Source organism: Macaca thibetana, chromosome X, assembly GCF_024542745.1.
Source record: "Macaca thibetana thibetana isolate TM-01 chromosome X, ASM2454274v1, whole genome shotgun sequence".
Lineage (NCBI taxonomy): Eukaryota > Metazoa > Chordata > Mammalia > Primates > Cercopithecidae > Macaca > Macaca thibetana.
This window is the reverse complement of record NC_065598.1, coordinates 103,475,622-103,490,207: the sequence shown is the minus strand read 5'-3', so window position 1 is coordinate 103,490,207 and position 14,586 is coordinate 103,475,622. Positions and strand designations below refer to the sequence as shown.

The 14,586-nt window shown below is 39.6% G+C and overlaps 1 protein-coding gene across 4 annotated transcripts in view; it reads right to left on the bottom strand.

Annotated features, from left to right (window-relative positions):
* MID2 (midline 2) overlaps positions 1-14,586 on the bottom strand; it is a 101,204-nt gene that overhangs the window by 63,222 nt on the left and 23,396 nt on the right. For all 4 annotated transcript variants that reach the window (XM_050777394.1, XM_050777393.1, XM_050777391.1 and 1 more), the window contains exon 3: positions 9,099-9,194. In XM_050777394.1, the coding sequence (XP_050633351.1) occupies positions 9,099-9,194 (96 nt within the window). The remainder of the gene's footprint in view (positions 1-9,098; positions 9,195-14,586) is intronic.

The following is a 14,586-nucleotide window of genomic DNA, read 5'->3' as shown; positions in this document are numbered from 1 at the left end:
GCAGAGACAGTAAGGACATTTCAATGGCTGTCTGCCTATCTGCTGTGGTGATGGTTGTTTTGGTTTCAAGTCTGGGTTTTTAAAAAATTTGTTTGGTTTTGGTTGGGTTGATGGCAGGAGAGATTAGAGTAGAAGTGGAACTAGAAACATTTAAAGGTATAGGATAAGCTTGATAGAACCTTAGCTGAATTATTAGGATTACATTAACTTTCCAAGAGCACATTAGAAATGGGGAATTGGGGTGGATTGTGAAAATAGTGGAGCAAACAAGAGGGGCCAAAATTAAGCAAGTGCTCTGGTCATTTAGTGAGTAACCTGGAATTTGAACACAGAAATGGGAACTAGAGGAGGGATGGGAAATGGGACTGTAAGATAAGCTTCACTGTACCAAAGGAAAAGTGCAAAAGTGGGATGAAAGTGCATTCCTATGTGAACCGTTTCGGCTATGAAGACATGATCACACCTGAAAGCTTACCTGCCATATAGATGTGAGGGAGGAGGGGGAGGAAAACAATATTAATCCTAACTAACTTTATCCTCAAACCCTGTCATGTGTTCATACGCTCCAAGTATTTCAACTGCAACATTTAATGTCTTTAAAAATGTTACTTTACTGACATATATGAAGAATTGTCACAAAGTATTTTTTAAAAAGGATCGAATGCATTAGATGTCTGAAAAATTATAAAGCACTTTCTTTTCTAGTATAAAAATAGGCTATGAACACACACTGGATTGCACAGTTAACTTAGGTTTTTCATCTATATTAAATGTCAATTGTTATATACTTAATAAGATTGAATGTAATATTCTGAATTAGTCATTACAGTAGTATAAACGAATAGACTGACTGGATCACTGCACTTATTTTCCATTTTTCATAGAAATAACTTTCTCCACCTATAATTCCACAGTGGTTTAAAACTAGGTATTTCATTTTCACAAGACACTGGTAGTTCTTCTCAGGAGCTCTTAAGCCTGCTCCCCTTGCTCTTCCATCTCTCACAAAAATATTTACAGAACATTTTTGCTAATAAACATTTTAAATCGCAAATACAAAATTATAGAACTCTCTCTTTTTAAAATTACTAGAGGTGAAAGCATGTGACCCTCCCTAAAACTTTCTTTTGGCTTTGCTTAAAGGCAGTAATCAAGAAGAATTTGGGCAGGATAATGGGTAAATTTACTTAAGTATCAACACAAAGAATCTTTTGGATATTCTTGCAGAAGGGCAGTGAATGTTTCCTTACTAAATAAAATGTGTTTAAATTAGTAACTGCAAACTAGCAGCTTATTGAGCACAATAACCCTTTTCAGTCTATCACATCTGCAGTTACTGGTGGGCTATGTAGAGTCACATGGCTGAGATACCCAATATTTTTGCTGCTGCAATTTCATTACCACTCCCTCTTCCCGAGGAAAGTTCTAGTTGGTATATGTAAAATTTGAAATTGGTTATGAGTATTTGGGAATGATTGTTCTTCCCACTCTCAGAGATAGTGATAAAAAGCTTTGGAAGTCCTGAGGTCAGGGCTAGGAATCTCTGGCAAAATGTGTAGTGCCCAAAATTACTACTACTAGTACTACTGCTACTAGCAACTGTTCCTGCTATTACACCTCCTCTTCCTCTTTCTCTTTCTTTCCCTCCTCCTCGTCCTCCTGCTACTATGACTAGTACTATCACCACCACCGTTTATTGAGCTTTGACTATATATGCCAGGCACAGTAGCAGGTACTTTACATGTATTGCCTTTCCCTTCAATGTATTATTAGTCCAAGTTTTATAGATGGTGAAACTGAGGCTCAGAAAAAGTATGTGTTCAAGGCTGCACAGCTAACATGACTCCTGTCTGTCCAACTCCAAAGCTGTCACAGCACACTGCCTCCCAGGACCTACATACCATTTTTAGGAGAGGCAAGTTGTAGAAACTAAGGCTACAGTGTCCTGGGTTGGAGATGAAGCTGGACACCAAGTCAGGAAGGGAAGGGAAACATATGTGGATGAACGCAGTGGATCTAGTGATTCCTATTGTTAACTCACCAGTAGCAGAATAATACACAAACAGAGCATTTATGAGTCTGACTTTTCTGCCCTTCGAAAGGATAATAACTAACACCTTATTTCTTGCTTCACCTTCGTGATCAAACTTCTTGCAACCTGCATTTCCTCTTTTTTTTTTTTTTTTTTTTTTTTTTTTTGAGACAGTTTCGCTCCCATTGCCCAGGCTGGAGTGCAATGGCACAATCTCAGCTCACTGCAACGTCCACCTCCTGGGTTCAAGCAATTCTCCTGCCTCAGCCTCCTGAGTAGCTGGGATTACATGTGTCTACCATGACACCTGGCTAACTTTTGTATTTTTGGTAGAGACGGGGTTTCACCATGTTGGCCAAGGCTGGTCTTGAACTCCAGACCCCAGGTGAGCCACCTGCCTTGGCCTCCCAAAGTGCTGGGACTATAGGCATGAGCCACCGAGCCCAGCCCTGCATTTCCTTATAACTTACTTTCTCCCTGACCTCTTTGAATTTATGTTCCATCTTCATATTTTCATAGAACCTTCTCCCTCAAAGATCACTAATGAAATCTTCTATGCCTCTGCTCCAATTGACTAATCAAATCTTCCACATTTTGAAGGTCTCTCCTTCCTCTGAGATTTTGATCCTCTGTTTTTGTTGGTTTTCCTCGTCTCTTGACTGTTCTTTGTTTCTCCTTTGCTCTCCTTCAGAATTCACATCCCTATCCTATACCCCTTGCTCACTATAAGTCATCCTCACAATGGGTCCAGGAACCACCAGTGATGAACAACAGACATCCAAGTGGCGTGTACCTTGGTCTTGCAAAAAAAAGTGTAATGGAGTGGTCAAGGGCACAGGCTCCAGAGCTAAAGTGCCTGTATTCAAATCCCCACTCTCTTACCTGCCAGTGGCATGAACTTGGCAAAACACTTAAATATTTCTTTATCTCTGTTTATCTGTAAAGTAGGAGTATTAACAGTGTCTATCTCCCAGAGCTGTTGTGAGAATTAAATGAGTTAACACATATTAAGTGCTCAGCTGGAACAGAGGAAATCCTCAGTGTTACTTATTATTGTAGTCTTTAAGATAATAATGTTTAAACCTTTGATTTTTTCCACAAATGAACAATTTACTTTTGATATTTAATTTTCAAAATGCACAGCATTCTTCAGTAATCTCCTCAAAAGCACCACAGACTTTCTATTTATTTGGAAAGTCAGTTTGTTATTGTATTGTGAGTGACAAACAATTGGGTTGGAATCTGTCCCAGGCCCTCTTTTCAATCTATACATTCTCTATGGCTTTAAGTGCTACTTAGATGCTAATGACTTCCAAGTATACCCCTTTCCCAGACCTCTCTCTTGACCTCTAAATCCAGGTAGCCAGCTTTCTACTGTACATTTCCTACCTGCCTTTCTGATCCAGAGAACAATAAACCTTGCAGGCCTAAAAAGAACTTTTATATTTCCTAACCTAGTTAAAGGCCATAGACCCATTTGGTCACCTAAACCGGAACCCTGTGGATCATCATAGTATTTCTTCTCCCTCACTCCTTCACCCATTAACTGATCACCAATTAATACTGATTTACCTCCTAGAAATATTTTGAATTTATCCCTTCTTCCCTAATCCTACTGCCACTGTCTCAAGCTGGGCCTTCACCTCTCCTTGGATCAGTAAAAATCTAACTGGTCTCTTTGTCCTCACTTTTTACCCTGGACCCTTGACCTTTGCTCCATACTCCATACTACAGCCATAGCGGTCCTTCTTCAGTGCAGATTTTATTCAGTTATTCACCTGCTTAAAATCCTTCCATGGCTCCCCAGACTTCTCAGGTTAAAGTCTAAACACCTATACATGGCCTACAAGGCTCTTCATTATCTGGGTCCAAGCTACTTACTTCTCCATACTCACCTCTTGCAATCTCATGTCTTACATTCTGGCCAAGCCAAACTTCTGATGGTTCCCTGAACGTCTCCATGCTGATCACCCTTCTGTATTCTTGCATGTGGTCCCCTTCACTCCCTTATCTCATTTTTATTGGCAAAATTCTACTCTTATTTCAAGATAATTCAATTTTTATTTCCATTCTGCAGCCTTTCCTAAGTTTCTCAGGCAGGCCTGAGTGTTTCTTCCTCCATGCAAACTTGTCATCATGCATTTACATTCATTACAGTAATTATCACTTCACATTCTATTTGCCATTTTACCTGTCAGGTTTTTAGCCAATCTGTGTGTTCCTTGAGGGCGGGTGCCATTTCCTACTTATCTGTATATACCCAGTGCCTAAGGCACCGTTTTCCCCATAAAATGTGCTCATTTACACCTCCACTAATACCTCTGCTTTCTGTCTCTCCAGAGGGAGTAATTATTTTTTCTCCTTTAACATCTGGCTAAAATGCATTTTTTCCATTAAATTTTCCAATTATACTAATTTCACTGACTGCTCCTTAAAGAGGGCTCCACCAACAAATATATTTGTGCTCTAATGGTTTAGATTCTATTCTTTCTTCTAGCTCAACCACCTTAAAATATTTAAGGATTATCTGCTGAAATCATTCATAGCAGTGTTTTTTAAATTAATTTATTTTAAAATATTTATATTTTATGCTTGGAGAAGCAGCCAGACATCTATTACATAGACTCCAAGATTCTTGCTCTTCCCAGACCAAATACCCTTCCAATGAGCAATAGAAGCAGAAAGAAGAGAATATCAAGCCATCTAAAGTTTGAACTCTAAAGAGAAAGACTTCCAAAGTGGATGAAGCTAAGACCTAGTAGCAAGACAGAAAGCTAAAATTCCCCAAACTAAGGGAAACCTCTCCCTCTCTTCCAACCAATCTCCTTTCTTTCTTCTTTCTCCTAATGCTAAAGAGCAGTGCCATCTAACTCTTTAAAAGGATTGAGAAGAGTCAGAAGGAAATCAACCTGCCCATGGAGCTTCTGGGATGGATTAACCCATTGTATCACAGCAGTTCTAGAAAGAAGAAAAAGGTGGCACACAAAATATCCAGGAAAGTGCTTTAATTTACTCAATGCCATACAAGCTAAGAACAAGACTAAATAAGTAAAATTGAAAGGGCTATACTACATTCATTTGTATTTTCTGCACTTCATGCTGCCTCTATAAATACTCTTTCTCACTACATACTGTGTTTTCCCTAACTAGACTGAAAGTTCCTGGGGTCATCAACCACATATATTTATTTTGCAGCCCCCAAATTGCCCACCACACTGAGTACACAGTGTATGCTCAAGAAATGCTGTTGACCAACTGATTACTAAGTATTTAACTATATTTGCCCCTCGCTATGTTTTAGAATGCCTATTATTCACAGAACCATGGAGTATTGGAAGCGAAGAGGAAGTATTCATCTGTTGGTATATATTTTCCCTTGGCTATGCATCATACAGAGGTTTCCTTTGGAAATGTAAACAAAGGATGCCTGATGAGCCAGGACAAAGAACTATATATAGAGATCAAGTGGCTATAGTAGCAAGGTCAAAGCATGCCCTTCCTTAATTAGATTAAAGGGAGTCTTGGAGCTGCCTCTACCTCTTTCCCATGTTCTCCAGCCCCAACAGAAAACATTTCCCAACTACCCATCTACTGAATTCTGAAACCTTCAGCAGCAATTATAACAAGATACATTACCATAGAAGTCAGCTAACAAATCTGTAGTGATCTTAATCTCTGTTTCTGTTATAATAGGAAGACTGCAGCTTTGTTTACTTTCTGAGGAGAATAGAGAACAGGGAGAAAGAACCACTATAGGGAGGCAGTATTTATGGCCCCTTTAGGAAAAGTCAATCTGTGACAAAGACATTTGCAGACAATAAAGAAGGGGAACGGGTTTGACAGGAAAATACCCTATTCCAGTTTTCTCAGAAGCACCTTAGCTGGTATCCTCCGCCCCCACCCAATGTGAAATGCCTGGTATACACTGTGAATATAGTCATTCCCTATAGATGAATCTGGATTACATAAAATGAAAAAATTTCAAATCACCCATCAGTATCTGACTTTCATGACTGAAGTATTCTACTATAATTTCATTTTATACAGTATTTATAAGCATTTATGAAGTCTCAAGTCCCTTCATTAACTAGATTTCTAATCCAGAGGCTTGTCCTGAAGGCTTTTGGAGACACAGGCTCTGTGTTGAATGAGGATAATAAGTAACCTGGATTCACGTATTATTAAGAGGAAGTTGGCCACGCCGGGTGGCTCACGCCTGTAATCCCAGCACTTTGGGAGGCCAAGGCGGGTGCATTGCCTGAGCTCAGGGGTTCGAGACCAGCCCGGGCAACACCGTGAAACCCCGTCTCTACTAAAATACAAAAAATTAGCTGGGCATGTTGGTGTGTGCTTGTAATCCCAGCTACTCGGGAGGCTGAGATGGGAGAATCAATTGAACCTGGGAGGCGGAGGTTGCAGTGAGCCAAGATTGTACCACCGCACTCTAGCCTGGGCGACAGAGCGAGACTCCATCTCAAAAAAAAGGAAGTTAAGGGCACATCCCTAACTTTTCAGAATGGATAATGTCATAGAAGACAGAAATGGCCTTCCATAAGCCATCCTGTAGGGTCCCTGTCATCAAAGACAGAATCCTAAACACAACAGACTATGAAGTGAAATCCCAAAATACATTCTCATTCTCAACAATATCTCACTATTCTTTCCCCGTTCTCAATTAATGTTTATATTCAATTGTCTGTATTTCTTGCACATGTATATCTACATCAGGGTGGATTCTTGTAGCATGTAAGCCCTCAGAAGGTAGATACTGTGCCTATGCTGGTTTCTTTATATGTGGTACAATGCCAGGCATAAAAAAGGATTAGTAAAAGTCGACCTTTTGTGTATCTAGGGCCGACAGTGGCCTACATGATGGGATTTAGCAAGCATCCATAAAAGAACACTTCTTGAATATCACTGTACAGGCTACTCTTTCCCCTTACTCTATTTGCATGTGGCAGCGCTAGTGTCACCTCATTAAGACTCAGGCAAGAATACTAACTTCAGGAAGGAACTGTTAAAACACTGCTTGTTACCTAAAAATCCAAAGTGGGTCCTTCCCTATTAACACAATGATGGATCGTTTTATGAGACTTGTCACTTAAAAAAAGAGTAGGGCCCTGAACATAAAGGTTTGATTGGCAGGATGGGCTGGGAAAGGTTGGAACAGGCTATGTTTGGGTGAGGCTGGCCAGGTTGATAAGCTCTTCAGAGTGGAAAGATGAGTCCTTAGAGAGGTCCTAAAGTGAATGAGCTATAAAAAAATAAACTGCTTACTTTGCTATTTTCACTACAACTTGTTCTGTACTTAATAGTCTTTTTGATGAGAACAAGGAAGGTGATTATAATTTCTAACCACATTTTATTCACTATTAGCTGTTACTCTACATTCAATCATGCAAATTCTAAATCAAGGGATCTCTTATCTTGTCTCCTGCTTACAATACTCCCTTGTCCCTTTGCCAGTGTGGATGTCTTATACTGTAATCTAACAGCATAATGAGAACTTTGACAGAGTGGAACATTAGAGGAATTCTGATCAGCTGAAAGCCACTTTGAAATACTTTATATTTTGTTTCTCCCCTCTTGGAAAGAATAAGCCAGGAGAGAAAAAGAACAGAATAAAGAAAGTAACCATTCACAGCATCATGACCTGTGATATCTAGAAAGAAGTCAAAGGTCATGTCATCATTCAACTCCTCATTTTATAGGTAAGAACACTGAAACTGAGAAGCTAAATGACTTATATTCATACCATCAGTTCATGGAAGAGCCAAGTCTAAAACACAATTTTCCAAATCACACTCTAGTGTTCTTTCTTTTCATTCCTTATGCTTCTTCCCTAATCCCCGACTTCATTTTACAGTCTCACATCTGAGTTTAACCAGTACTGTATGGACCCTACATACAGCACCACTCTCTTCCACAAATGGAGTGCCCAGGAGGGATTAAATTTCTATGGTATGCTCATCATACAGGTACACTCTACTTGAATAAACTCAATACTTTAAGAGATCCAAATGACTGGGGGTCAGAAGGTTACTCATATAATAAGAGGATTCTTTGCCTTACAAGAAGATTCTCCACAGTCTCTTAAATAGGAATCTATAGACTGGATTAAGAGATGAGATCTTAATAAAATTGAAATAAAATAAACTTGAATTGTTACATTTATCTGTCATACAAGTAAGATTAGAACCAGATTATCAGGCTCTAAATGGAATTAGAAACATTTTTATCCAACCACTGCCCATGAGGAATCCTATAATATTTTACCCAACCCTGTTTACACTTGAAGCCCTACCATCAGCTCTTCAACAAAATCAACACAAAACCAAATGGTATGAGTTTCACGCTCTTGAGAAAGAGAAATAACATCTTTATTTTATTATGTCCATTTAAGAATAGGTCAGCTCTTCTTCTAAGCTCTGCTCTAAGATTTGATGTAGATGACAATTGATTAAAACCTCACACTTGTACAGCACTTTACAATTTACAACTTTAAGATAGATATGATTTGTTGATGACAAGAATAAGTGGAAAGGTAATGAGTGAGGACCAGGTGGGGTGCATGGTATAGATAGGACCATGGGCAGGGGATGAAGAGGGGGAGAGGCTAGAAAGAGGAGAAGCAGTCCTGATAATATTGTTACAGAAACAATATTGTGCTGAATTAACCTCACTTTACCCCAAGGACCCAGGATTCCCAACTTCCCTATGACACCCCAGTAATCTCTTTAAGGAGTGATAATGTCCAGTTTGATGATAGATGAAGCACACTTCATGTCTGATTTTCATACTGCCTGCTGTTTGGAAAGGAGAATAGGTTGCCCCTTGAACTATTATCCCCCCCACCGTCCATCACCACCATCTGTCTGTTCTTTTTAAACCATAGGTTTTTCACACACTTTTTGGAACAAGCATCCTAAAGGAATGAGACTTTCTAGAACTGTTATTCAGTCCTTCATTCCAAATGACTGGGCTACACTCTGACAAAACTGAAGTCCTCCCAAAGGGTCACCCATTTCAGGTGCTCTGAAAAATCACAAATGTTTCTGTTACATACCTCAACCTGCTGGCAGATCTGTATTAGTTTGGCCATTTGATTTTCTAGTTCGCTGTTGCGCTTAACCAGGTTGGTGAGGTTCATCTCCAGAGTTTGCTGTCATCGCAGAGAGTATGAATCCAGAGGGAAACAGAGAAGAGGGGAAAAAAGAACCATGAGCTTTAGAACCAATGTCATGTGAAAATCGGTTAGTCAGTAGACAAATGTTTCAAAGATTCATTTAGCATCTGCCATGAGCCAAGCACTAATCTAGGTACAAGTTAATAATGCTGCACATTTGCTCATTATTGGGGAAAATATGACATTCATGACTTTGTGGATGTGCGAATTTATTGACATTAAAGAAACCTTATATTTTCGATAATATCTTTAACTTTTCAAAGTATTTCATAGGCAATATCTCATTTTGCCCTCGTAGTAATTCCACAGCATATGAAGAACAGATATTATTATCCCTTTTCCAGATGAGTAGACTAAGAAAACTATTACACGTGTTCCTCAACTTACGATGCAGTTACGTCCCAGAGAGGGCATTTTCAACTTAAGAAATTTTCAACTTATGATAGGCTTATCCATGTGTAACCCTAACGTAAATCAAGAAGCATACTGAACGCATATCACTTTCACACCACTGTCAAACTGAAAAATCATAAGTTGAACTATGGTTAAGTCAGGGACTGTCTGTAATTATTGAATGAATGCCAGACACTATGCCAGGCAATTTCATATATACTACTTAAAAACCATAACAATCCCACAAAGTAGAAGATGCCAGTATTTTACAAACGGGAGTAGCAAGCTTCAAAGTGGAGTTAAAGTATTTTGCACAGTCATATTACTACCATGTGCAAAACTAGGACTCGAACCCATGTATCCAGCCCTCAGTCACAGTTTTGCCACAGTATTCCCTGATTTTTTGTGTTTTTGCTTATAATATTTTATATTTATCAGTAGGGTCCTTCAGGAAAAAAAAAGAGTATTTTGAGTGTGGAATTCATCAAAATCTAGCATTGTATCTCACAGCTTTCCTTCTTTGGCACTGAGGCTTCACCCACAAGAGAGGCAGGGCTTCAAAATGCAAAGCCTGACTGTATCAAGAGAGGACATCAGCCAGGCACGGTAGTTCATGCCTGTAATCCCAGCACTTTGGGAGGCTGAGGTGGGCAGATCGCTTGAGCCCAGGAGTTCAAGACCAGCTTGGGTAACATAACAAAACCCCATCTCAACAAAAAATGCAAAATTTAGCTGGGTGTGGTGGCATGCACCTATAGTTCCAGTGACTCAGGAGGCTAAGGTGGGAGGATCACTTGACCCCAGGAGGCGGACGTTGCAGTGAGCCTGGGTCACACCACTGCACTCCAGCCTGGGTGAAAGAGCGAGACCCTATCTCAATAAATACATAATAAATAAATAAATAAATATTTTAAAAAGAGAGGATATCCATTGCTTATCATCGTTTACTGGTACATAGATTCTTTCAGGTACATATTAGGAGTACTTTGCAGATCTGTTGAATATAACGTTGTTACAACAGTAGTCGGAATTCTAGCATGTTTTCAGTTGAGCACGCTACTGTTTCCCATTCCTTATGTGAAAAACAGAGTATCATTTCACTCTAGATTAATCATGAGCTTTTTTATTTCTCCCCAGTCCGAAGTCTTTCAGCCCTGGTAGCTGCTTTTCCTCTAAGACTAACCCCAATATCTACTTCTCTCTCACCCACTATCCCAATACCCCATAAAGTCTGTTCCAAATGTAATACCCCAACTTATTGGCCCTTATTCTGCTAGTATTCCTTCCCTCAGTCATGTTAAGTACTACACTGCTATCTCCATGGTTCCTATGTTTTGTAGTTCAAAGTTCATGCTTTTGAAAAAGTGGATGGGGGGATGTGGGGAAGAGAGGGAACATGAAGGAAAAGAAGGGATTTGTGTACTTGGCCCCTTTCCTGTCTGCTAAGTACCTGTAGCTCCTTAATATCTTTGGCACTGTTCCCATGAATAGATGGATATATTCACATAGATGCATGTGTTTGCAGGCTGGGTAGTGTGATTTCACATTTTCTCAAACTGGATTATGAGGACCAGCTGAACCCTTGCTTCCCTTCCTGCCAGGTCTCTCTTGGCTTCCTTGGCTTTATTCCCATGGAAGTAATTTTTCACCATTTATTCTATTTTTCTTGTATTGGGGCACAGTGTCTCCCCTGACCTCCTTTAATCCCACTACCATCTCAATCTTTGGTCTTCTTGGCAAAGAAAAGGGAAAGGAAGAAGAAAACAGGAAGCAATCATTGATTTGGACATGATCTCTAAGCTAAATTGATGTCAGAGGAATAAAAGAAGTGGCAGTTCAGAAATTTAATACAAAAATGTATTGAACACCTACTCTATTCAAGGTAAAGTGACTTCACAGATAAAGAGGAAGTAAAATTAAGATGAGCCTTGAAGGACGAACAGAATTTTAATAGACAGAGATGCATGGGAGCAGGATGTTCCAGGCACAAGGAATGTAATGAGCAAAAGTACAAAGAAATAAGGCCATGAGCAGTGGGTGGCTCACACCTGTAATCCCAGCACTTTGGGAGGCCGAGGTGGGTGGATCACCTGAGGTCAGGAGTTTGAGACCAGCCTGGCCAACATGGTGAAACCTCATCTCTACCAAAAATACAAAATTAGCCAGGCATGGCGGCGGACACATGTAATCTCAGCTACTCGTGAGGCTGAGGCAGGAGAATCACTTGAACCCTGGAGGCAGAGGCTGCAGTGAGCCAAGATCATGCCATTGCACTTCAACCTGGGCAAAAAGAGCAAAACTCTGTCTCAAAAAAATAATAAATAAATAAATAAAAAGTATAAAGAAATAAAATATATGGCATATTCAGGGAATAGTAGTTTCGTTTGGCTAGAACAGAGGGTAGAAAGAGAGTAGTGGGGGACTTAGCTGGAAATGGAGACCAAAGTCTTGTTATAAAGGTCTTAAGTGCCTAGATTAAGAGTTTGTAGTTTTGTTTGTTTGTTTGTTTTTGTTGTTGTTGTTGTTGTTTGCACTGAGGACTTACCAAAAGCTGTTGAGCAAGGTAATGGCATAATCAGGGCTGCATTTAGGAGATTAACCTAGAAGCAATATGTGGGGCAGACTGAAATAGGAAAGTCCGGGGCAGGAGGGGGAGGAGGGACACTGGTTAGAAGGAGGCTGCAATATTCAAGGCCGCAGGGTAATGCAAGTCTGGGCCAAACTGAGCATAATTGAAAGAAATGTGTTTCAAGAAAGGATTTGTCACTGTCAGATATGCAGAGAATGCAAGAAATATGAGGATTGATAAAAAGCAGCTGGATTTCGTAATTAGAGGTCACAGATGACCTTTTGAAAAGGTGTTTCAGTACGGCTTTGGAAGGAAATGTGAAATCCTGAGGTTAGAGTACGGTGTGGTGACAAATTAGAGACTGCAAGTCTAGACTCTTCTTCAAACGTTTGGCCATAAGGTGAATATAATAACTCTGTAGTGTGATGAAAGGGTCTAGCTTGAGTTAGATAGTGGGAATTGGTAGTGAACCCAGTTGATGATTTTCTCTAGCAGTGGCCCAAATTCCTATCAATGGGAATTCCACGTATCCCAAATGAATATATTGATATATTCAGCAAATATAATGTAGATCGATGAATGCCAAGCAAATGCAATATTAGAAATTTGTGTTTCCAACTGTAATGCATTTCCATTCAAACATGGGATTCTATGAGGATAATGTTTTTAACAAATACCTCAAGCTGTTGCAACATTGGTCATGAAACTGATATCTCATAAATAATTCACAGTACAGAGCAGGACTAAAATCCCTGCTATGTGTTCCTCTTTTGTGGCCCAGAACTGAGACTCGCGGCTTCTATGAAGCCACCGAAAGCAAACATTATGGCTGAACACATAATTTGGGGTCTGGTTAGACTATGCGCCTTGAGTTACCATCACAAAATTATGGCAAATGGTTAGTTTGCTTTGCCCCCCTAGCAATTTGCAGAATGCCAGCACGTGTTAACAACACAGAGCTAGAACTGACAAGATGACTCTAATTTCAACCTTACTTCATTAATATGAAAATGCTTTGAAAAATAAATATTTGGCTAATGAAAACACCATCTGTTGATGGCTTTTTGCCACTGTTTTCTTACAATATGAGACATAATTTGAGGAAAACACCGAACATTTACTTACTCATTTCCTATTCATTTACAAGGAATTAAAGCCTCCTCTCAAATTGGAATTTATTCTTAATAATGAATATATGCAAAGGGAAGCAGAGAATTGAAGCGATTATGCAATCTAAGGAAGTCACTCTTTCCTTATCATGCCTAGCACTGACGAATCATTTAGAACAAAAAATTCTGGGCCACTCTAGGTTTGAATAATTTGATTGATTTGGCCAAGTAATTATCTTGTCTGTACTCTGGTTGAGTAAACAAAGAGGGTGTGTGTGTGTGTGTGTGTGTATGTGTGTGTCTAAAATCTCTTTATATAAAAGTAAACATGTCTCTTCGTTGTTGTTCAGTTTTGAAATATTGGTTTGTTTTGCTCTGCTCTTGTGCAATGTAGTTAAGGACTGGGCCAGGTTCTTTATTTCAAGCCCAGTTAGTGCAATTTTCTCAGGACAGTTGAACCGTGACAGCAAGAGAGTCAAAGTGGCCGGGCAGATCGGAATGGAGATATCTGCTGGTAGGAAACAGGACAGGAGTTTGGCAGCCAGGGGGCAGGATGAAGCTCCCATTTCCTGCTGCAAGAGGTTACCTCTGGGTCTTTGTGTGCTTCCCTTTTGTGGGTGTTACAGAAGCCATTTTAGTTTATGAAACTGTGAGACCTTCTTCACCTCCAGATGACTACATCATGCTAGCTCACACAAAATTTTACATGTGTCTAAATGGCCAAAGTAAGGGAAAGATTTGGCTGATTTGCATAACAGATTTTAAAAGGCCTCAGTTAGCTAAGTTGGCAATCTACACTGATTCCATTTTTACCCAAGTTTTACTTCATTTGTGTTGTATGGATTAGGCCTCTTTGTGCTCTCTTATTCCCTTCCCAAAGAGGAAAATGTTTTGCCATCTGAGAAAGCTGGGCACAGGCTATTCTTCTTCCAGACAGCATCCCATTAACAGAAATGGTTTCTTCAACTCTCTCAAATAATTGCTGTTTTTTTTTTTTTTCACTTCTCTAGACACAGATTATTTCAGGTAACTTTCTCATTGGCTCCCTCAAGAAATCTAGCCATACATCAAAACACCACCTCTTTATTAAAGCGAGGTAGGTTACCCCATTATGGCACAAACTGGACCATGATCTCCATTTGTCATACTCCATGAAGGCATATGTATTCACACATATATGAGCACACCTACACACATCAACCTGACACAATAAGTACTGAAGCCTAAAAGGTGGTGTAATCTGTATTAGTTCTATTGAAACATATCATTTCCATTGAAACATGGCACTGTCATAGAA